Source organism: Moschus berezovskii, chromosome 20 (genome assembly GCF_049115385.1).
Source record: "Moschus berezovskii isolate FMDL1 chromosome 20, NW_MosBer_1.0, whole genome shotgun sequence".
Taxonomy (NCBI): domain Eukaryota; kingdom Metazoa; phylum Chordata; class Mammalia; order Artiodactyla; family Moschidae; genus Moschus; species Moschus berezovskii.
The window spans coordinates 72,403,865-72,425,441 of NC_142479.1; the positions used below are offsets into that span (position 1 = coordinate 72,403,865).

At 44.2% G+C, this 21,577-nt stretch overlaps 1 protein-coding gene across 4 annotated transcripts in view; it reads left to right on the forward strand.

Annotated features, from left to right (window-relative positions):
- The window catches only part of ABCA10 (ATP binding cassette subfamily A member 10), a 52,629-nt gene extending 31,393 nt beyond the window's left edge, over window positions 1–21,236 (forward strand). For 2 of the 4 annotated variants that reach the window (XM_055408712.2, XM_055408715.2), the window contains exons 22-39: window positions 1,143–1,280; window positions 2,908–3,009; window positions 4,133–4,300; window positions 4,494–4,607; window positions 9,156–9,272; window positions 10,351–10,437; window positions 11,193–11,284; window positions 11,965–12,106; window positions 12,725–12,842; window positions 13,207–13,298; window positions 14,625–14,803; window positions 15,065–15,140; window positions 15,219–15,313; window positions 16,060–16,179; window positions 16,263–16,403; window positions 18,832–18,911; window positions 19,953–20,008; window positions 20,127–21,236. In XM_055408712.2, the coding sequence (XP_055264687.2) occupies window positions 1,143–1,280; window positions 2,908–3,009; window positions 4,133–4,300; window positions 4,494–4,607; window positions 9,156–9,272; window positions 10,351–10,437; window positions 11,193–11,284; window positions 11,965–12,106; window positions 12,725–12,842; window positions 13,207–13,298; window positions 14,625–14,803; window positions 15,065–15,140; window positions 15,219–15,313; window positions 16,060–16,179; window positions 16,263–16,403; window positions 18,832–18,911; window positions 19,953–20,008; window positions 20,127–20,225 (2,016 nt within the window). In that variant the 3' untranslated portion in view covers window positions 20,226–21,236. The remainder of the gene's footprint in view (window positions 1–1,142; window positions 1,281–2,907; window positions 3,010–4,132; window positions 4,301–4,493; window positions 4,608–9,155; window positions 9,273–10,350; window positions 10,438–11,192; window positions 11,285–11,964; window positions 12,107–12,724; window positions 12,843–13,206; window positions 13,299–14,624; window positions 14,804–15,064; window positions 15,141–15,218; window positions 15,314–16,059; window positions 16,180–16,262; window positions 16,404–18,831; window positions 18,912–19,952; window positions 20,009–20,126) is intronic. The other 2 variants (XM_055408714.2, XM_055408713.2) reach the window with 2 other exon arrangements.
- The last annotated feature ends 341 nt before the right edge of the window (window positions 21,237–21,577 follow it).

The following is a 21,577-nucleotide window of genomic DNA, read 5'->3' on the forward strand; positions in this document are numbered from 1 at the left end:
GGAATAGGAGGGCATTGGTAAAAGGGTACAGACTTTTAGCTATAGGATAAATAAGATCTGATGCTTTAATGTGACTTTGTGACTGTAGTTGGTAAAGTGTATTGTGTAATTAAAATTTGCCAAGGGAAGAATTCAAATGTTTTATACACATATAAGATATATATATATATACACACACATATACATGTGCGGTATGGATGTGTTAGTTAACTTGATGGGAGGAATCCTTTCACAGTTACATGGATATCAAGTCACCATGATGTACACTTACTTTATTTATTTATTGGCAGAACTGCGTGGCTTAAGGGATCTTAGTTCCCCGACCAGGGATTCAACCTGGGCCACAGCAGGGAAAGCACCAAGTTCTAACCACTAGACCACCAGGGAACTCCCACTGCAATGCACACTTTAACTGTATTAAATAACTTTAGTTTTATTTGCCAGTTGTACCTCAATAAGGCTTCCTTGGTAGCTCAGCTGGTAAAGAATCTGCCTGCCATGCAGGAGACCTGGGTTCGATTCCTGAGTTGGGAAGATCCCCTGGAGAAGGGAATGGCTACCCACTCCAGTGTTCTGGCCTGGAGAATTCCATGGGGTCACAAAGAGTCGGACACAACTGAGCGATTTTCACTATACCTCAATAAAGCAGGAAAAAGCAATATTGTTTAATAGATTAATTCAAACGTTACTGGAGTATGTAACATAGAAGGTAAAATTCTCTTCATAATTCCATTCGTTTTTCCATATTATATTTATGCTAATGCGTTTAGTAATTATCTTCTACACTCTTTTCCTTTATAAAAACACAACTCACCATATCTAGAATGATCTCACGTTCAGAAACATATTGTCTAAATTGAAATCATATTAGACAAGTCCTACGACTTTGTCACATAAAATCTAGATCTTTGACGTCTTTCCATATTCGTGAATGTCCATTTATTTCACATATAGAATAAGTCACTTGAATTACAAAAATAAGGCATTCTTGTACCAATTCCAGTCGGGAGAAGTGTCAAGGAAAAGCTAATTGTCTCCTTCTTATCCTAATTCCACCCCAATAATTTACAGACTATATAATAAGGAGATTTACTCTAAGAATTTAGAGCGTATATTTGTGTGCCTTTTTTTTTTTTTTAAAGGATTACAGATTTTCAGTTGCATGCAATACCAAGAGGATGAACTGTTTTCCTGTTCTCATTGGGATCATTAGCAATGCCCTGCTTGGCATCTTTAATGTCACGGAGCTTATTAGGACGGAGAGAAGCACGTTTCCGCCTGTAAGTAGAGGGGTAGCTTCTGTGAGCGGCCGTTCAGCTGGGAGGAAGGGGCAGGGGCGCTACAGCCTGTTCCTGAGCGTGCAGCCTGCTCCCTGCGAGCCCTCCTGCTTCCTGGGCCTCTCCTCAAAGAGCGGGATGGCCTCATACCTCCTGTACGTGAAACCGTGAGGGTTTAAGTGAATCTATCAGGCGCCCGCAACAGAGCCTGGCATGTACTGTCTTCATTCATTCTGCAAGTATTTCTTGAGTATCTGCCCTGACCTGGTGCTTCTAGATGCCGGAGATACAGCATACATGGCACAGGGGAAAAAAAATTCCACCTTAGGGGGTTATATTTTTGTAAGGGGAGAGGAAGCATTCAATACATGCTTGCCATTATTCTGAAAGATAAAGAGTTTTTCAGCTCACTTAATGTTTAGCTTCATTACCACTTCTAAAATTTTAATGGAAAAATGTAAACGTATAATCGAATTCTAGTGATTTGAATGTACCCCTCTGTTTTTGACCTTTTATGTGGCTCTGTTTTCCCATTCATTCACCACACTCAATACCCTATCAAGTCATGTTTCACCACTGGTCCCCCTCTTGTAGTCTCAAATTGTGTCTGGTTAAAAATTACAGCCAGCTCCCTAAGACACAGAACCTGAAAGAGCCGAGATCCTAAAGGACATGGAAACATGTCAAATGACAGAGAACCGTTAAAGACTCAGTGATTTGGGCTTTCTTTGGTTCATAGTCTGGAATAGCTTTTTACACTTCTTAGGTACCCAATACGTATTTTCTGAAATTAATTAATGAACAGATTTTCTTGGAGATCCTAGAACACCCAGAGACCCCTCCAACCCCAATTCTTAATCTTATGTCAGATTTCCCTGGGGGAGCCTACTTAGCATTCGTTTCATAGTTGCTGATTAACGCAAGTGTGAAATGTACAGCCCGACCCTGGAATTATGACTCTTTCTACCATTTCAGTGTTCTCTCTGTCACTTTATATGTTACAGTGTCCTTTGGGGCTTGGTTGTCTTATCTTTGTGTCTTGTGGAGCGCAGTGCAGCTTTTGACCACTTCTCAGCCTTCAAGTGTTTCCTAACAGAAGTGTTTGATTATGGTGGACACGGCGCTAGTGGTAAAGAACCTTCCTGCCAGTGCAGGAGACATAAGAGACACAGGTTCGATTCCTGCCTTGGGAAGATCCCCTGGAGGAGGAAATGACAACCCACTCCAGTATTCTTGCCTGGAGAATCCCATGGACAGAGGAGCCTGGGGGGCCACAGCCCATGGGGTCGTATAAGAATCGGACACGACTGAAGCGACTAAGTCCTCACGCACCAGACACAAATATGCAAGAGAAACTGTTGTCTGTCTTCTTAACACAGGCGTGTACAATTCAGATTTTAAATTTCTTTTGAAATCATGCAGTTCCTGGGAATGGAACCTGCTTTTAAGGGTAACAAACATGTCTGCTCTTTGTTTGCTTCTTATATCAGGTATATCCTTCCATTCGGACATTTTCACCCTTTCCCTAAGTGTGTTTGATCCTTGTGTTTGATCGTGTGATTGATCCTTGTGTTTGATCGTGTGATTGGTAACAAGTGCAGTAGCTTACAGATGTGTTTGGAACTTGCAGGATTACCCAAGATGGGCAATTGGCCTTATGGATTTTCTTTTGTTGTTCATCGTAAACTGCCTTTCTCCTTTCATTGGGATGAGCAGCGTCAGTGACTACAAAGTAAGAGGCTGGGGGAGCGGGAGGGGGCGCGTGGAGGGTGGGCAGAGGAGAGACGATTCTCTCTGACTTCAGTCACCTGGAATTTTATTGTCTTGGACACACAGGATAGCCCTTCAAGAAAAATGTTTACACATGACGTGAATTACTCTAATCTAAGTATGCATTTTATTAAATGGTTCATCGTGATGTCAGAGATGTGAGAAAGTTCATGACTGACCACAGTAAAGTAACCTTGGCTTTAGAGGGACTCACCGTAGGGACTTTGTTGGTGGTCCAATGGCTGAGACTCTGCACTCCCAGTATAGGGGCCCAGGTTCGATCCCTGATCAGGGAACTGGATCCCACAAGTTGGAACCAAGAGCTCGCATGCCGCAACCAAGGCCCAGCACAGCCACATACATACATATTTTTAACGAGGGAGTCACTTCACATCACCTTCAGAGGTGAAAATGCACTACGTTTCGACTGTGTGTAGTTAATCTACAATTCTAAAGGGAATTTTTGAGTGTGAAATATGATATATCACGTTTCCTGATTTTTGACTCCATTCTTGTAAAGGGGGCTTTAAATCAGCTTTAGGCACAGGTCAGCCGTTTGCGACAGGGTCAGTGGCCACCCCAACCCGCCCGCCCCAACGGGATATCAGGCATGGTGGAAGCTGCTCTTTCTGGCCATGTGCTTTCTGTGCTCACATGTCTGACTGTTTATGACCCCGTGGACTGTAGTCCGCCATGGTCCTCGGTCCATGGGATTTCCCAGGCAAGCATACTGGAGTGGGCTGTCATCTCCTCCTCCAGCGGATCTTCCCCACCCAGGGCCCAAGCCTGCGCCTCTTGCATCAGCAGGTGGAGTCTTTACCACGAGCGCCCCCGGGAGACACGCTGTTTTCTTTGGGATAGTATTGGTGTCTTAATTGTCCTGTGGCCTGCTTCCTAAACCCAGGCCAGCAAATTCCTGAAGGTCAGATTTGCTGTAAAAGAACGTAGACTTTTCCAAAAAAAAAAGTAGCTGCTGCAGCATACTACTTTTAAAATTTACTGAAAATTAACATTTTCACAGAAACAAAGTACGTCTTCTACCCCAGATCTCAGCCTCGTCCGTGCCCCTTCTGTTTCTTCACCAGCAAAAAGCCCGGGCTCAATTACGGATCTCAGGCCTCTGCCCTTCAGCGTACTGGTGTGGACAGGCCCTGGTGGACATCCCATTTTATTTTGGAATTCTTGTTTCAATACATTTAATGTACTACATATTTTTTGAATTCACAATTGTGCTAGAATTCATGTTTGCTCTGGTAAGTGATCATTTCCCCCCAAACTCCCCAAATATAATAATAAAATCAAAACAAAAAAATTCATTTTCATTAACACTTTGTCGTAAACAAAAGGCATGTGCAAGACAGTTGCCTTTGACAGCTTTGGGATCCGATGCTCTGCTGGCCGCCCGTGACCCCGCCTCTAACCTGGCTGTCAATCCTGTATTTTCAGGTGGTTTGCGTGGCAGGCTGTGCGGCGTGTCTCGTACTCCTCACATACGTGATTTCACTCCTCTTTCCCACGGGAAGAAAAAATAATGGCTTTTGGTCTCTCAGCTTTTTTCTTGTAAGTATTTGAAAATGTACACACATGCATATTTATATGAAGTTTTCCTGAAGTTCCTTTTCTAAAACTGGAGAGTTAGGCGTAATACTTGGAAGGAAGTGGAACTGCTTCTTTTGAACTTTGGTCATTGTTTGGCCATGTTCATGGTTTAAGGTTTTAGTTCATTTTCTTTTTTTTCTGTTCTCAAAAGTTTCTCTTTGGTGCTTCTGTTTCTTTGGAAAGAGATGAAACAGCTATAGAAATCCTGACATGTCCTAGCTGAAAGGCTAGATCACTGGGGTCAATTTCCTCATTTTATAGAGTGGAAAAAACTTTAAAGGATTAGACCTGAGCCCAAGCTTCTCAACTGAGGGAGGTTTCCTCCTGAATAATTAATTCTCTTTATTAAAAAAGAAAAATTGTGCTAGGTGGCCATATTGACGAATAACATAAGCAAACAAGTAAACAGAAAAGTTTTATTAATAAATAAAATTATTTGTTACTTTAGGCATATTCTGCTGTATCTCCTTCCCCAGGCCTTGCTGACATCTTGAGCAGGTTACCATACCTTTCTGACCATTTCGGATAATGACATAGTCTTGTTTCTTTCATTAAGATTTGCTTTAAGTACTAAAAAAGGCCAGTTGAGTCCAAAACTTAACTTTAGTCTTATAAACAATGAAAATTTCCTTCTCCAGCTGCATTTCAGGCATGCCCTTAATCTGAGGACCCCTGGTAAGGACAGGAAAGACGTTCTAGCCTTTCTCTCTTTCTTGTGGGCTCTCCTTTCTCCTGTCTGTTTTAGGAGCACGGTGGAGGGATTAGGGTCAGGAGACCAAGGTCTGTCTTCTCTAAGGCCGTGAGAGCTACGCTGGTGGTCATCGTGGGTGGTATCAAAGATTGGGCTTACTGTGGGCAGAAATATCACAAACACAACCAGTTTGAGAATTCATTGCAGCAGTAGACATCCTAAAGGTGATTAAGTTGCTTCTTAGCTTCTAAATCTCATCCCTGTATACCTATAATTCTTAGCCAGTTTTATTGGTGGTTGTGATATGATGGTTAAATGTCATAGCAAGATAATATCTCCTTAACCGTTAGAATTAGTCTTGATATAATTTTTTTCCTCATGCATCCTAGTAGAAAGGTAGATTTGTCGGTTTTACTCTCTAATTAATTTTGCTTTATATGTTTTGAGACTATTTATTGGGTATGTTTAAGTCTGGAAACTTTATGTAGTAACCCTGTTTATTCTAACAGGGGCTTTATGACCAAAAACCATTCTACTGTGTCTAAATTATCCTTAATCTTTGGCTGATTTTTAAAACCTCAATTTTGCTTTACAGAACTCTGGCTCTGTTTCAAACTTCCTGAACTGTTCCTCAGAGTCTTTTGTTATAGTTTGTGTTTGTTTTTTTTTAATTTCACATGTAATATTCGTGTACATTTAATTGAAATATTGGTATTTGTTGTTTGATAATTCTAGTAGCTGAAGTCTTCAGATAGTTTTAATCTGTAGTTTTTTCTCTTCTCAACTCACACTTAATGTATTGTTGCCTTGTATGTGTTGTTTTTTTTTTTAAATCAAGAGTTCATATTTGGTTGACCTTTAAGTATGGAATCCTAGGACTTCCCTGGTGACTCAGATGGTAAAGAATCCGCTTGCAATGCAGGAGACGTGGGTTCAGTCCCTGGGTCGGGAAGACCCCTGGAGAAGGGAAGGGCTGCCCATCCTTCAGTATACTTGCCTGGGGAGTGCTGTGGACAGAGGCTGACCTATTGCTGCTTGCTGGACAGAAGAGTTAATGGAAGGGTTATTTTAATTTTTCTATTGGTCGGACACGACTGAGCGACTGAACTGAACTGAATGGGTTAGAAACGCTGGATGAGCTAATTTGTACAGTAAGATAAAAAGAAAGGGGCCTTTCCAGTGATTAAGAATTTGCCTTGCAATGCAGAGGGCGCGAGTTCGATCCCTGGTCCAGGAACTAACATCCCACAAGCCACAGAGCAACTCAGCCTGTGCAGTACAGCTAGAGAGTCCCTCAGCCCCACCTAAGACCTGATGCAACCAAATAAATGATTCTTTAAAAAAGGTAAAAGCGAGGATGGAGAGGAGGAGGTAGGGTAATCAAAGACAAGTTCTTTTCCTGCACTGTCAGATTTAGAAAGCTTGGCTTTAGGTTTCTGTGGGACTGAAGATGCACTGACACACATCTTGCTAAAGCAGCCCCTCTTGTAACCATGATGGTACGGCCAGTGAACCTTCGAGGAGTTTCCGATTAAGGTCCTAAAATACGCTGATGAACCCTCAGATTATTTCAGTTTATATTCCCTTTTTTATGAGAAAATATTTCTTGTGCTTGTGGAGAGAACACTTTAAAGAGTTTTTTAAATTCTATGATCAGTTTCATATGCGTCAGATCTTGGTACCTGACACATTATAGGTTGACTCGTTGACCGGATGCATGGACAGCTGACTCACGCAATATCTCCTTATTGTTTTAAAACTTTTGTTGTTGTTCAAGTGCTCAGTCGTCTCCGACTCTTTGTGACCCATGGACTGCTACACACCAGTCTTCCCTGTCCTTCACCATCTCCCAGAGTTTGTTCAAACTCATGTCCACTGAGTCGATGATGCCATCCAACCATGTCATCCTCTGTCATCCCCTTCTCCTCTTGACCTCAGTCTTTTTCCCAGCATCAGGGTCTTTTCCAATGAGTCAGCTCTTCACATCAGATAGCCAAAGTATTGGAGCTTCAGCTTCAGCATCAGTCCTTCCAATGCATATTCAGGGTTGATTTCATTTAGGGTTGACTGATTGGATCTCCTTGCAGTCCAAGGGACTCTCAAGAGTCTTCTCCAGCCCCACAGTTCAAAAGTATCAGTTCTTTGGCGATCAGCCTTCTTCATGGTCCCACTCTCACATCTGTATATGACTATTGGAAAAACCATAGTTTTGACTATACATACCTTTGTTGACAAAGTGATGTCTCTGCTTTTTAATATGCTGTCTACGTCTGTCATAGCTTTTCTTCCAAGGAGCAGGCGTCCTTTAATTTCATGGCTGCAGTCACTGTCCACAGTGATTTTGGAGCCCAAGAAAATAAAGTCTGTCACTGTTTGCATTTTTTCCCCATCTATTTGCCATGAAGTGATGGGACAAGGTACCATGATCTCAGTTTCTTGAATGTTGAGTTATAAGCCAGCTTTTTCACTCTCCTCTTTCACCTTTGTCACCAGTGCAAGTTTGATGCATGAAGCAGGGCCCCCAAACCAGGGTTCTGGGACAACCCAGAGGGATAGGGTGGGGAGGGAGGGGGAAGAGGGGTTCAGGATGAGGGGACACATGTATGCCTGTGGCCGATTCACGTTGATGTGTGGCAGAAACCATCACAATCTTGTAAAGAAATTAACCTCCTATTAAATAAATTAAAAAAAGAAGAGGCTCCTTAGCTCCTCTTCACTTTCTGCCATAAGGGTGGTGTCATCTGCATATCTGAGGTTATTGATATTTCTCCCGGCAATCTTGATTCCAGCTTGTGCTTCTTCCAGCCCAGCGTTCCTCATGATGTCCTCTGCATATAAGTTAAATAAGCAAGGTGACAATATACAACCTTGACGTACTCCTTTTCCTATTTGGAACCAGTCTGTTGTTCCATGTCCAGTTCTAACTGTTGCTTCCTGACCTGCACACAGATTTCTTGAGAGGCAGGTCAGGTGGTCTGGTATTCCCATCCCTTTCAGAATTTTCCACAGTGGCATATGGAAGTCTTCTTGCAGCGTGCAGAATCTTACGTTGCAATTTGTGGGATCTAGTTCCTGGGCCAGGGATTGAACCTGGACCCCCTGCATTCAGAGAAGAGTCTTAACACTTCCAGAGAGGTCCCCAATCTCTTCTTATAAAAGTATGGAAGGCAAGAATTTAGGCTCTGGAGTCAGACAACCCAGGTTTGGATTCTAAATCTGGCACTAAATAGCTGTAAGATATTGGGCAAAGTTACTTCAGGTTTTGAGGTTTAGTTCTCTGAACCCAGAGAGTATGTATATAGAGCAGTGGTACTTTACAGGGTTAGGACTGAGTCTCTCCAAGAGCATTCGCAGTCACAGTGCTGGTAAATTGCTCATGAAAGTACTTGGTAAATAATATTCAGTAAATGCTAACAGAAGTTTCTATTCCCTTCTTTATTCTTTTGTTATTCCTAAAACTATGGTACTACATATACCATTCGACAAGAAGTTGATTGTATGTTAGTGCTGAAAGCACATAAGGATTTATGTTCATAAAGTAAAATAACATTATGCTCCCTTTTTTTAATCGTTGCTGCATTTCCGTACCAGATAGTACAGCACCTTCTAGATGTTTATGTCAAACTTTAATTGTAATCATGTGTTTCAGTTGTAATGACACTTTGATGCTTCCTAAAGAAGCAGTCCTCTCAATGTTGTTGTATGTAAGGTGAAAATTGAAAATAGGAATATCTTTCTAGGAAAATAGATTACTTATAGAAAACAACTTACATGAAATATGACTGAGCAAATTGTATCTGTGGATTTTTTCCCTTTAGATCTCATTATTTATGCTCATCATCCTGGGACTAACTCATTCTGGAAGTATTGTAATTATATGTATACTTTTAATACCTTCGTGCACGTCCATTTTTTTTCTTTCCTATGTGATAGAGGTAAGCAGTTTTACCTACTTTATTTTTTCCTTGACCACGTAGCTCGTTAATTAAATCTTTCCTGATAGGGGAGCAGGTACATTTAATAAAATTTTGGAAATTGTTCAACTGCTGGTAAATTCTGAACAGAAGACGCGAAAATTGTATAAAGTTAAAAGTTGCAAATACCCTGAACCCATTATTCACACCCAGAAGGAAGCAGGTAAATCCAGTTAGAAATGCAGCAAGAAACCCAGCTGTGGTTCATGAATTCCAGGAGGGGATTGTCAGAAAGGATTATGTTTTTCCCACCGTTACAGAACTCTCTCTTCTCACCGTGAAGTGGCGGTTTCCCGTTTCAGTTCTGATGAATCTCTGAAGCTGTTTTGTGCTTAGCTCTGCCTTTCCCTATAGAGGAGGCAGAGGGCTGCGGGGAAGACGCGGTGTTTCGTGCTGTTCACGCCTCTAGTGTCAGTAAACTGCTCTGGGGGCGAGCGGCGCAGGAAGGAAAGCAGGGTGCTGTTAGGGACGAGAATCCAAGTACCACTGAGAATTCTGGGGACGTGACAGCAAATCTTAACTACTTCACGTTTGTATGTTTAGTCACTTCCACTAAAAGGGAACTTGTGAATCCTGACTGCACAGAACTGGGGCTTCCCGGGTGGCGCTAGTGGTGAAAATCCTGCCTGCTGATGGAGGAGACATAAGAGATGCCGGTTCGATCCCTGGGTCAGGAAGATCCCCCGGAGGAGGAAATGGCAACCCACGCCGGTATTCTTGCCTGAAAAATCTCATGGACAGAGGAGCCTGGCGGGCTGCTGTCCACGGGGTCACACAGAGCAGGAGACAACTGAAGGAGCTTAGCTCACATGCACTCACGCACGATGCAGTCAGAGTGCACAAAGTGCTGGCGATTACAACCAAAGGGCGTCACCTCCCAGCAGATCTTAGTGTCATAGAGCAGGTCTTGTCCCAGTGCACAGAGCACTTCCTAGCATCTTGGGAAACAGCACGTCATACGGTGCAGGCGTATTTGACTTAAGAGTGTTCTATTCATGACGCAGAGAAACTTCACGCGGCCCTTGTTTTTCTCCAACAGCTGTCCTCTATGTATCACAGAAGGTCCGAAAGTCAGGACTCTCAGGAAAGTGCAATCGGTGAAATCTTTCTCCTAGCAGTCTTCATAGTAAGAAAATGTTTCTGCCTGAATATATACTCCATAGGATTTATAGCCACATGATGTACTTGCTCTTATTCAAAGAATGGCAAATTGAAATACTCCCCCAAATACCTGCTCTTACTGTTTCTACGGGCTTCCCTGGCGGCTCAGTGGTAAAGAATCTGCCTGCCAATGCAGCAGACAGCCCACTCTGGTATCCTTGCTGGGAAATCCCAGGGACAGAGGAGCCTGGCGGGCTGCAGTCCACGGGTCGCAGAGAGTCAGACACGACTGAGCACTCGTGCATCACCCACCAATATTATTGTATTACTGTCAGGCTCTCCTTGTATGTCTGCTAACATTTACTTTATTTAGGTGCTTCTGTGTCGGATGCCTGTATAGTCACAACTGGCGTCTCTTCTCGTTTGATTGATCACTAAGTCCTGAACGTCCTTCTTTGTCTCGTATCACAGTCTTTGTTTAAAGTCTGTTTTGTCCGACGTGAGCGTTGCTACTCCAGCTTTCTTTTTGTTTGCATTGCAGGGAACACCTTTTTCCATTCCTTTACTTACAGTCCGTGTCTGTCTTTAGATCTGAAGTGAGTCTCTTGTAGGCAGTATGTATATAGGTTGGTTTGATAAACTTCTTGAGATATATTTTATAAGATTTTTATCAAATTTATCAGAAAATGATCAAATCTCCTATGGCAGAAGGCATATATTGCCCATGGAGCTTGAATCCCAAGATGATACTAATATTCTAACATTTTTTATTGCCTTTAGCCGTACCTTCAGATCATCATTTTTCTTTTTATTATACGGTGCCTGGAAATGAAGTATGGAAAAGAAACAATGAGGAAAGATCCATTTTTCAGGTTGGGAGAACATTAACATCTGGATATAACTTAAACATTTAATGTGTATAGCAGTTCTTTTAATATCATTTTATTGGTATGGATTTACTATCCAAACTCTTGGCTAGGCCCACTGGGAAATATTATTCTGAAAAAATAAAACAAAAAACAATGAGTATTACATTGAATGCAGTGATACACAGTTTCTAAGACGCAGGTCTTGTGACTTTAGGCAAGTTGGGTGTTTGTCTTGTGAGCTGCACACACAGTGGTTAAGCATCGGGCATTGTTTTTCTCCTGCTTATGAGAAGAACAGGTGTCTCAGCAGAAGACGCAGTAATGAAAAATGAGTTCATTGTGAAACGCTTTGAAAAGAGAGGCCAGTTATGGTGACCGTTTATGATGTGACGTAATGGTGACCGAGATGGCAACAGACTAAAAAGACTAAGTCCTTATTTGAGAGGCTCTAGAGAGCTGGCCGACAGATGGGATAAAAGGTTTCAAGGAGAAGAAGTAGAGTATTTCACGGGACGTGGCTACTGAGGGAGTTGTTGCTGTCAAGGAGAATCTTGTAGGTCATTAAGTGATCATTTATATTCTTGCAAAACAGAGAAAAAGAATTAAATCATTGAAGCCATATTCTCCCGGCAGTGGTTGTATAGTTAGAATTTCATTTTAATGTTATTTTATTTTCTCTGTAGAATCTCTCCAAGAAGAAGGAAATATCGTCCAAACCCAGAGGAACCGGAAGAAGAGGATGAAGACGTTCAAACGGAAAGGGTGAAAACGGCGAACGCGCTCGCTGCGTCCAGCTTGGATGAGGTGAAAACAGGCGAGCCTCTGGTGAAGTACTGAGACGGTCAGCTTGTCTTGCAGAGTCGACAGAGTGTTGGTTTTTAGTGTGAAAACTTGCTATAGCATCTGTAATCCTTCCATTTGTAGTTCATATTCGGGTCATTACGTTTTGAAGAATTTATCCAGTCATCACTCTTAATTTTCTCTTCTTCCATTTTTTTTGGTGGATTTTAATCTTCATTCATCAGAGCAGTACAAGAATTCTGATATTGTTTATCAATTTTGAACAATACCCCACATCTTGAAGAGTTCCAATTCCATTTTGCTATATATTGACATTGTCATGTCAATAATTCTAAATAGCATGTGAAAAAGAGTAGGTAAATTTATACTGCATTAAAATTAATAAGAAGGGCAATTAATGCAAAAGACAAGGTTAGCCTAACACAAAGGAAATATATTTGCTTAGGAATTAGTTTCAAAAGAAGTTGATAAAGAAGTCCTCACTCGTAAATGTACATTTGAGAGTTTTATTTGAAATGAGGTTGAATTACCATTGGCACAAAAATCTGGTTAAATTCATAGCCTAGGAAATGAAAGGTGAAAGATGAATGCACAAAATATGCAATATTTAAGAGGAAAATCATGCTCTCCCATGTTTTCTAGAAGCCAGTAGTAATGGCAAGCTGTTTACACAAGGAATATAAACAGAAAAAGAAAAGGTGCTTTTCAGCAAGAAAGACAAAAACAGCCATCCGGAATGTTTCCTTCTGTATTAACAAAGGTTTGGATAATGTTTATTAGGATGTTCCTTGTTCTCTAGTTTCAGCACTATGAAGGGAAAGATTTTCCATTCTTTCAGTCTGCTCATATATCTCAGTTAACATGTAATTATAAAAATACTTGACTTGCTGGCAGAGAGATGTTTTTATTTCAAAATCCTGTCCCAGATCAAATGTCAAGAAAACCAACTGATCTTGGATCCAGATGTCCAAATTCTTCTCATGTAAATCCAGTCTTTTCATTAATATAGAAATGACAAAGGTGCTGTCTGAAAATGCTATTTGATTTCAAAACATCCCTGAGCTCAGTGATTTTAGGTTCGTCGACTTTTTCAGTACAAAAAGTGATGGTGACCCTTTTGCCAGGTGAAGTGTTGGGATTGCTGGGGCACAATGGAGCTGGGAAAAGCACTTCCATTAAGATGATAACTGGAGACGCAAAGCCGACCGCAGGAGTGGTACGTGGCGTGGGGGGCAGGCCAGCTCCGAGCCGGGGAGGTGTCCTGTCCAGTGTCACTGACCTCCTCATGTTGTTCTCACCAGTCAGTCAAACGATTTCTGTTTTACTGAAGTGTATTTGATTTACAGTGCTGTGCCGGTATCTGCCATACAGCAGTTCAGTTCAGTTCAGTCGCTCGGTCGTGTCGTCCCCCTGCGACCCCGTGGACTGCGGCACACCAGGCTTTCCTCTCCAGCAGAGTGGCTCAGTTATACACACATACATTATTTTTTTTTCCATTATGGTTTATCACAGGATGTTGTATACAGTTCCCCGTGCTCTAGCAGGGCCTCGTTGTTTATCCGTCCTATGTATATGTTTATATAAATATAGTTTGCTATATACCAGGGGCTTCCCTGGTGGCTCAGAAGTTAAAGCATCTGCCTGCAATGCGGGAGACCCCGGTTCGATCCCTGGGTTGGGAAGATCCCCTGGAGAAGGAAATGGCAACCCACTCCAGTATTCTTGCCTGGAGAATCCCCTGGACGGGGGAGCCTGGCGGGCTTCAGTCCACGGGGTCGCAAAGTCGGACATGACTGAGCGACTTCTTTCACGTTTCACTTTCATGGTTTGCTTATACCAACCCCAGACTCCCAGGTCACCCCTCCCTCCCCACGTCCTCCCTGGCGACCACCAGTCTGACTGCTGTGTCTGTGAGTTCTCTAGATAAGTTTATCTGTGCCATATTTTAGGTTCCACACATATGTGCTGATGTGCGATATTTGTTTTTCTCTTTCTGACTGACTTCACTTAGTAAAATACTCTGCAGTTGCACCCACGCTGCTGCGAACGGCACTCTCGTTCCTTTTAATGGCTGAGTGGTCCAGCGCGTGTCCCTGCCTCATCTTCTCTGTCTGCCCCTTGGTCGATGGACACTGAGGTTGTTTCCATGTCTTGACTGTTATGGATGTGCTGCTCTGAACATAGGGGTGCCTGTATTCTTTTTTATGGTCATTTCATCTGGGCATGTGCCCAGGACTGGGATTGCTGGACCACATGGTAATTGTCTTTTACGTTTTCTGAGGAGTCTCCATACTGTTTTCCGTAGTGGCTGCACCAGCTTTCATTCCCACCAGCAGTGTGAGAAGGTTCCCTTTTCTCCACACCCTCTCCAGCATCAAATGATTTTTTTTTTTTTAAAAAGAATACACAGATGAATTTATAAAACACCTCTTGCATGCTGAAGAAGGGCTGTAGCTGAATGGCCATTTTTGTCTCCTTCAGAAGTGGGAGGAAGATTGCAGTGGAAGGCAGATGTGAAGCTGACCTTCGTTGTTCAATGCAGGTGGTCTTCAGTGGCAGCGGAACACCTCAGATGCAACAGGAAGGCGACGGCTTCGGGCGTCTGGGGTACTGCCCGCAGGAGGACGCGCTGTGGCCCGATCTCACGGTCCGAGAACACCTGGACTTGTACGCATCCGTGAAAGGCCTGGCCAAAGAGGAGGCTGCTCTCAGCGTTTCAAGGTGCGGCGCGAAGCCTCCAGCAAGCTGTTTGTAGCTGGAGGGAGGGGGACATAGAACTTACTCAGCAAACATGGAAGGAGGTGGTGAATTGTGCCTTTAACTTTCATGCAAAGAAAATGATGGAAAATCTGAACGAGAACCAAGTCATGACATGCATTGTTTGGGGCCCTGTGAAGGAGGCTTCGTGCACGCCTCTCTGATTGAAGGTGCCGGGGTGCCCTAGACGTTTTAGGCACGAACTAATCAGAGTGCTTCTTGCAGGCTGGCGGATGCCCTGAAGCTGCAGGACCAGATGGCTCTCCCCACCAAGGCCTTACCTGAGGGGGCAAAGAGAAAGGTACGGCGGTGCCAGGCCGGGCCTCCCCACCCCCACGCACCCCCAGGCTGGCGCCGACGTGATTCCTCTCTGTTGCAGCTGAGCTTCGCGCTGAGCGTCCTGGGGAGCCCGGCCGTGCTGCTTCTGGACGAGCCGACCACGGGGATGGACCCCGAGGGGCAGCTGCAGATGTGGTGAGGGGCGTCGGGTTAAGGGTTGGTGTGAACCGTCTCAGTCTAGAGGGAGGGCTCACTGGGTTTGTATGTTTTCTCCACTAACCTTTGAGGCTCAGACCCTCTATTGTTTGATTCAGTGAAACTCCATATATTGATAGCACAGACGGTAAAGATCTGCCTACAATACAGGAGACCTGGGTTCGATCCCTGGGTCGGGAAGATTCCCTGGAGAAGGGAAGGGTGACCCACTCCAGTATTCTTACCTGGAGAATCCCATGGACAGAGGGGCCTGGTGGGCTGCATACAGTCCATGGGGTCGCAAGAGTCGGACGCAACTGAGCAACTACCAGTCACTCACTCAGATTTCCTCAAGGGAGGCAACGATCGACATTCTCAGAATCAAATGGACTCTCGAAGGCACTCGATTGACTCTTCCTTCTCTTACGAGTCCTCCCCCTGCCTCTTTCTTCCTCTGGTTTGTTTGTCAGTTGTTGAAAATCCTGCAGTGTGGTGTTTTCCTGTTCTTCAAAACAAACACCAAGTTGGTCACACTTTTCAGACAGCTGCTTTTCATTCTACGAAGCCTGTTGCTGTGATGATATAATTACCTAACACAGTACAATTTTTCTTCTTTCTCTCCAAAGATTTTTTTTTTCCTTGCAACCTAATCTAGCATTCTCTGTTGAGGCTTCCTTGGTCATTCCCGTTCATTTATTTTCCCAGATGACTTTCAAAGTGCAAACAGTCCCTTACTCTGTCTCTAGGCAGGCAATCCAGGCCATTGTTAAAAGCACGGCGAGGGGTGCCCTGTTGACCACCCACTCCATGGCCGAGGCGGAGGCCGTGTGCGACCGTGTGGCCATCATGGTGTCCGGAAGGCTGAGGTGGGTGCCTGGCTGACGCAGGGGCGGGAGAACCCAGGAGGCGTCTCTTTTCTTTCAACTCTTCTGTCCCTTGCCTGGACCAGGTGTATCGGTTCTGTTCAGCATCTGAAAAGCAAGTTCGGCAAAGACTATTTACTGGAGGTGAAGGTAAAGGTGCTCACCCAGGTGGAGCCTCTGCACATGGAAATTCTCAAGCTCTTCCCCCAGGCTGCTCGGCAGGAAAGGTGAGGGCCGCCCCAGGCGCCAGGCCTCCAGCACCCAAGGTCTCGTCGCGTCCAAAGGGCGGGAAGAGGGAGCCCCGGCTTCCTGTTGGTTACAAACAGGCTGTGGAGGGGCCACTAGGAAGGAGGGAGGGGCCTCCCTGGCCGCCCAGCCAGAAAGAGTCCGCCTGGATGCGGGAGACGCGGATTTGATCCCCGGGTCGGGAAGATCCGCTGGGGAAGGAAATGGCAACTGACTCCAGTGTTCTTGCCTGGGGAATCTCATGGACAGAGGAGCCTGGTGGGCTACAGTCCATGTGGTTGCAGAGAGGCAGACATGACTTAGCAACTAAACAACAAGGAAGTACAGGAGACAGACAGCAGTTGAAAAGTTGTCCTCTGTGAGTGTTTCGTATTAACGGGTGGACAGTGTATGTGTGTGTGTGAATTGTGGAATGACGGAGATTAGGGGGAAAGTACAAGCTTGATCATCAATGGTTTTTTAAATAGACAATGTAAAGTCTGTATCGGCCTATAACATTTTACCAAATATGAAGCTACACCAAGAGCTCAAACAGACTCACGTGCTTCAGAAAGGCTGACTTTACCTTAATGGGTTTAAGTTGTCCCTGGGGATTCTGCAGTGGGTTGCAGTTTCCTGCTCCAATCGGGGTTTGGGTTTTTCTCTCCCACTGACTTCTTCGGCCCCGTCAGCTCTTCGTCGCAGCCCACAGGCTCTTCCCTGACTCAGGCGGACTCTTTCTTATGGCCCACAGACTCTAGCTTTGGCACGTGGGCTTAGTTGCTCCTTGGCATGTGGGATCTCAGTTCCCCAGTCAGGGATCAAACCTGAGTCTCCTGGCATTGCAGGGTGGATTCATAACCCCTGGACCACAGGGAACTTCCCTGACTCTCTCTTAAACTAATTGATTATAAATCATTTGATCCTCCCTATAGTTCGTTTGGGCTTCTCTGGTGGGTCAGATGGTAAAGAATCCGCCCACCATGTAGGAAATCCAGTTTTGATCCCTGGGATGGGAAGATCCCCAAGAGAAGGGAATGGTTCCTTTAAAATTGTATGAGGTCAGCTGTGAGTTACAAATAAAGATAAGCAAACCCATGCGAATAGCAGACTGAGCTGGAATTTCCCTGAAAGGTGTGCAGTTTTCCTACATACTGCTACTCTTTTTAACAAGTAATGCTTTTGAGCGCATATTGTGCTGGAGGCTGGAGGCTGTGTGTGGACCAGACAGTAGATAGACAAGCTTCTTACGGTGCTGGAGTCCTTCTGGGGAAAGAGTATTAGCAAAGGAAGATGCAAACGAATGAGGGAATGCCATTACGGGCGGACTTTAGGGCTGAGCAGGTTTAGCCGGTGGAAGAATGGGGATAAGGGTCACTCTTTAGAGAAAACATCACGTGTAAACGCTCAAGTCAAGAGTGAGCTCTGTGCAGAGAAGACGGACAGAAAGCTCACGCCCACGACGAGTAAGGAGGTGTCTGTGCGCATGCTCTCCACCCGGGTCCCTGTGTCTGCGCTGCAGATAGGTTCACCTGTACCATTTTTCTAGATTCCATATGCATGCATTAATGTACGATGTTTACTTTTCTCTTCAAGGGGGAAGGGGCTGCGGGATGAATCGGGGAGAGTGGGATTGACACGTGTACACGGTTGATAGTATGTGTAAAAGAGACAGTTACTGAGGACCTGCCGACGATCACGGGGCGCTCTCCTCGTACTCCGTGGTGACCTGATGGGAAAGAAACACAGAACAGAGGGGCAGTGTGCGTCCATGTGTGGCTGGCTCACTCTGCTGTACAGTAGAAATTAACACAGCATTGAAAAGCAGCGATGCGCCACAAAAATTAATTTAAAAACCCCAAACAGAGACATAATAAATAATAAAAAGAAGAAAGTTGTTAAGTGTGTGTAAGTTTTATTTAATTCTTTTGAGAAGTCTAAAAGAGAAGGACCGAAGAATGCTCACTGAACTGTGCAACGTGAGGTCCTGGATGAACGTGTTTGGGAAGCCCAGAGGTCAAGGAAGAACTTTTTAATGGGAGAGAGCTCTAAAAGTTTTAATTCTTGTACAAAAGATTGAAAAGAAGAAAATGTGATTAAAAGGTTCCAGGGAGCATAGAAAGACTGGCTTTTGAGAGTAAGAAATAAAATACAAACGAAAGACACCACAGGCTGCGTGTACAAGCATATCAGGGCGATGTTTCAGGATTCATCTTGAACAATAAATTAGGGGCAAGCAGATTTTTGTCCTAATCAGATTCTTATGACTAAAGATAATTTTTTGGCTCAGATTCATGCTTTACCAAATTAAACCATTTGCCCTTTATTTAAAGGAAACTTTTAAAAAATTCTTTGGTTATTTTAGCTGTCAAGTCCTTCCCAATATTGTAATGTTGAAGGATAGTAACTCTCATTCTTTCCTCCTCCCAGATATTCGTTCATGATGGCATATAAATTACCCATAGAGGATGTTCACCCTCTGTCTCAGACCTTTTCCAAATTAGAGGCAGGTGAGTTTAGACTGTTGAAACTTCATTTACTGTAAATATTTTCATGTGGAATGCATATCAGATAACTTCAAGTACAAAACTTATATCATCAGTCAAACCTTAGAAAATTTCCACTGAAATAGTCTTAAAAACCTTAAAGGGAATGCATGGGTGACCCTAGACTTGGCTTCACGCCACCCGATTTCCCCTCTGCTCATGAGGAAATAAGTCAGAACACTGTCCTGGTTCCCTTGCATACCATTGGAGCATAATTATCGTTGTGATGTCCCAAAGAACACCAAGGTGAGCTTCTGGCAGCTCCGTGTTTGTGGAAGCCAGAGGCACAAGGAGCAGAAATTGGAGCCACGGATTCAACCTAACTGTGAACGCCTTCTCCTCCATTGATCCGTTTGTTTATGTCAGTGCTGGGACGACTGGAAAACACGCAGGGATGAGGCGTGGCGAGTCAGGGTTGGAGAGGCGGTTCTGAACTGGTTCCCGAGATGCTGGTCACAGCTCACGCTGGGTGTTTATGGCACCTTGACGTGTAAGAAGCAAGGCATTTATTGAACGGGACCAGCGGGAGTATACTCCATGTATAAATCCAGACTGAAGGAACAGAGGCTGAGATGCTTCGATGGCATCGCTGACTCACTGCGCCTACTGCGGGAGACAGTGAGGGGCAGGGGAGCCTGGCGCGCTGTGACCCACGGGGTCGCAAAGAGCTGGACACAGCTGCTGAACACCAACAACAGCGCCATGCTCAGCAGTTGATCTGGAGACCAAAGCATACAGGTACAGAGACTCAGAAGGCTAAATACTGAAATAGGACACAAGGTTCTCTTTAATGAGAAGGAGGTTTACAGGTCACATACGTGAATGCATTGATCTTTTGATTAGCCATATCAGCACTCTTTAATTTATCCTTCAAGAAAATTCAATTTACTTGGCCCGTATCTTAAAGTATCTCCTGGATTCAAAGTTGCTGTTAATGTTGCCGGCTTTGAAAATACTTCTGATGACAAATGTGCAGGCCACTAACGTCAGCCCCTTTCCTCGCAGTGAAACAGACCTTCGACCTGGAAGAATACAGCCTTTCCCAGGCCACCTTGGAGCAGGTGAGGCTTTCAACCCTCGAGCATCAACCTAGGGAATCTTTGTGTGAGTCTCTGGGTACACCCACCTTCCAGAAGCACCCTGACATGTTCATTCCCTTCTTTATTTTCTCCAACTTAGGTATTCTTAGAACTCTCCAAAGAGCAGGAGCTGGGGAATTTGGATGATGATGTTGATTCGACCGTCAGATGGAAACTTCTGCCACAGGAAGAGTCTTAAGACCCTGAGCCTCCTCGTGTCAAATGTTAGCTCTCACGGCATCCTCAGTCCCCATAACTGTAGAAGAAGCTTTCGCATCCTGAAGTTAACAGAACACTCAGCAGTTTGAACAATCAGTAACGGTTAAGGTTTTCAGTTTTTTCCTGATGCGGATCGTTTTTAAAGATTTTATTGAATTTGTTACAGTGCTGCTTCTGTTTTATGTTTGGGCTTCTTGCCCGTGTGTCACATGGGATATCCGCTCCCGGACAAGGGATGGAACCCACACCCCCTCTGTTGGAAGGAGGAGTCTTAACCGCTGGATCTCCAGGGAAAGCCCATGATTAAGGTTTTAAATGGCTTTTTAAATTTTAGTGTGCAGAGAAGAGGCAAAGAGAGGGAAACAGAGCAGACGAAATGAATGCAACCAGACGTTACACTGATCACTGATTGGACCTATTTTGTGTTTAATTCATAATTCACATGACGTTAGACTAGTGCTGTGGTGTTCAATGAGGCTGACTGCTCAGCACGTGTTACAAACAAAATCTTGTAGAATTTTTATCCCTAGACTTAAAGCTTATCTTCTTTTTAAAGCATTATTTACCTAAGTGAGTGAAGTTGCGACCCCATGGACTGTAGCCTACCAGGCTCCTCCGTCCATGGGCTTTTCCAGGCAAGAATACTGGAGTGGGTTGCCATTTCCTTCTCCAGTGATTTACTTAAGTACCAACTTAATGTAACACTGTAAAGATAACAGGAATCTGCAGTAAAACCACAGTAAATATTTTGGCTGACCTGTGTTCAACGTGCTTTTCAGGAGTCCTTTTTCGAAGTTGTCATCAGTGAGCCTAGTAATTCTCTATATTTCTTACTTACTGTTTCCGGGATGTCTCCCGTGTCATTATAACCCTTCTGTGTTCCGTACCAACTTCATGGCATTCCTCTGAGGTTCTACCGTGTTAGCCTCTTTCCTGTTCCCTGACAGTCTGGTTCCATGCACATTTATAAATAAAGCTGGGATAAAGTAAATGAAGCTGCTTTGAAGTCTTATTTGATATAGTCTTAAGAGTAGAGAGCTCAGATATCAACTCTTGGCTTTCTGCTCTATGAGACTTTGCTGACTGTTCTCTGACCCGTACAAAAAGTCAGTGTCCATCCTCGGCTCGCGAGCCAAGGAAGCAGCAGGAGCTTTGCGTCTCAGGCTCCTTGTTGACCCTGACTGCTCACCTGCTGACCTCTCCTATCTGCTCTGTGGTCAGCTCCTTTGTCTCCAGCTTAGCACTGACTTGTAGGTAAGATTTGTCCCCTCACCAAGACTCTCACAAACGGCTCTTTCCACTGCTACTGGGGGGACTTGTTTCATTTCTGTG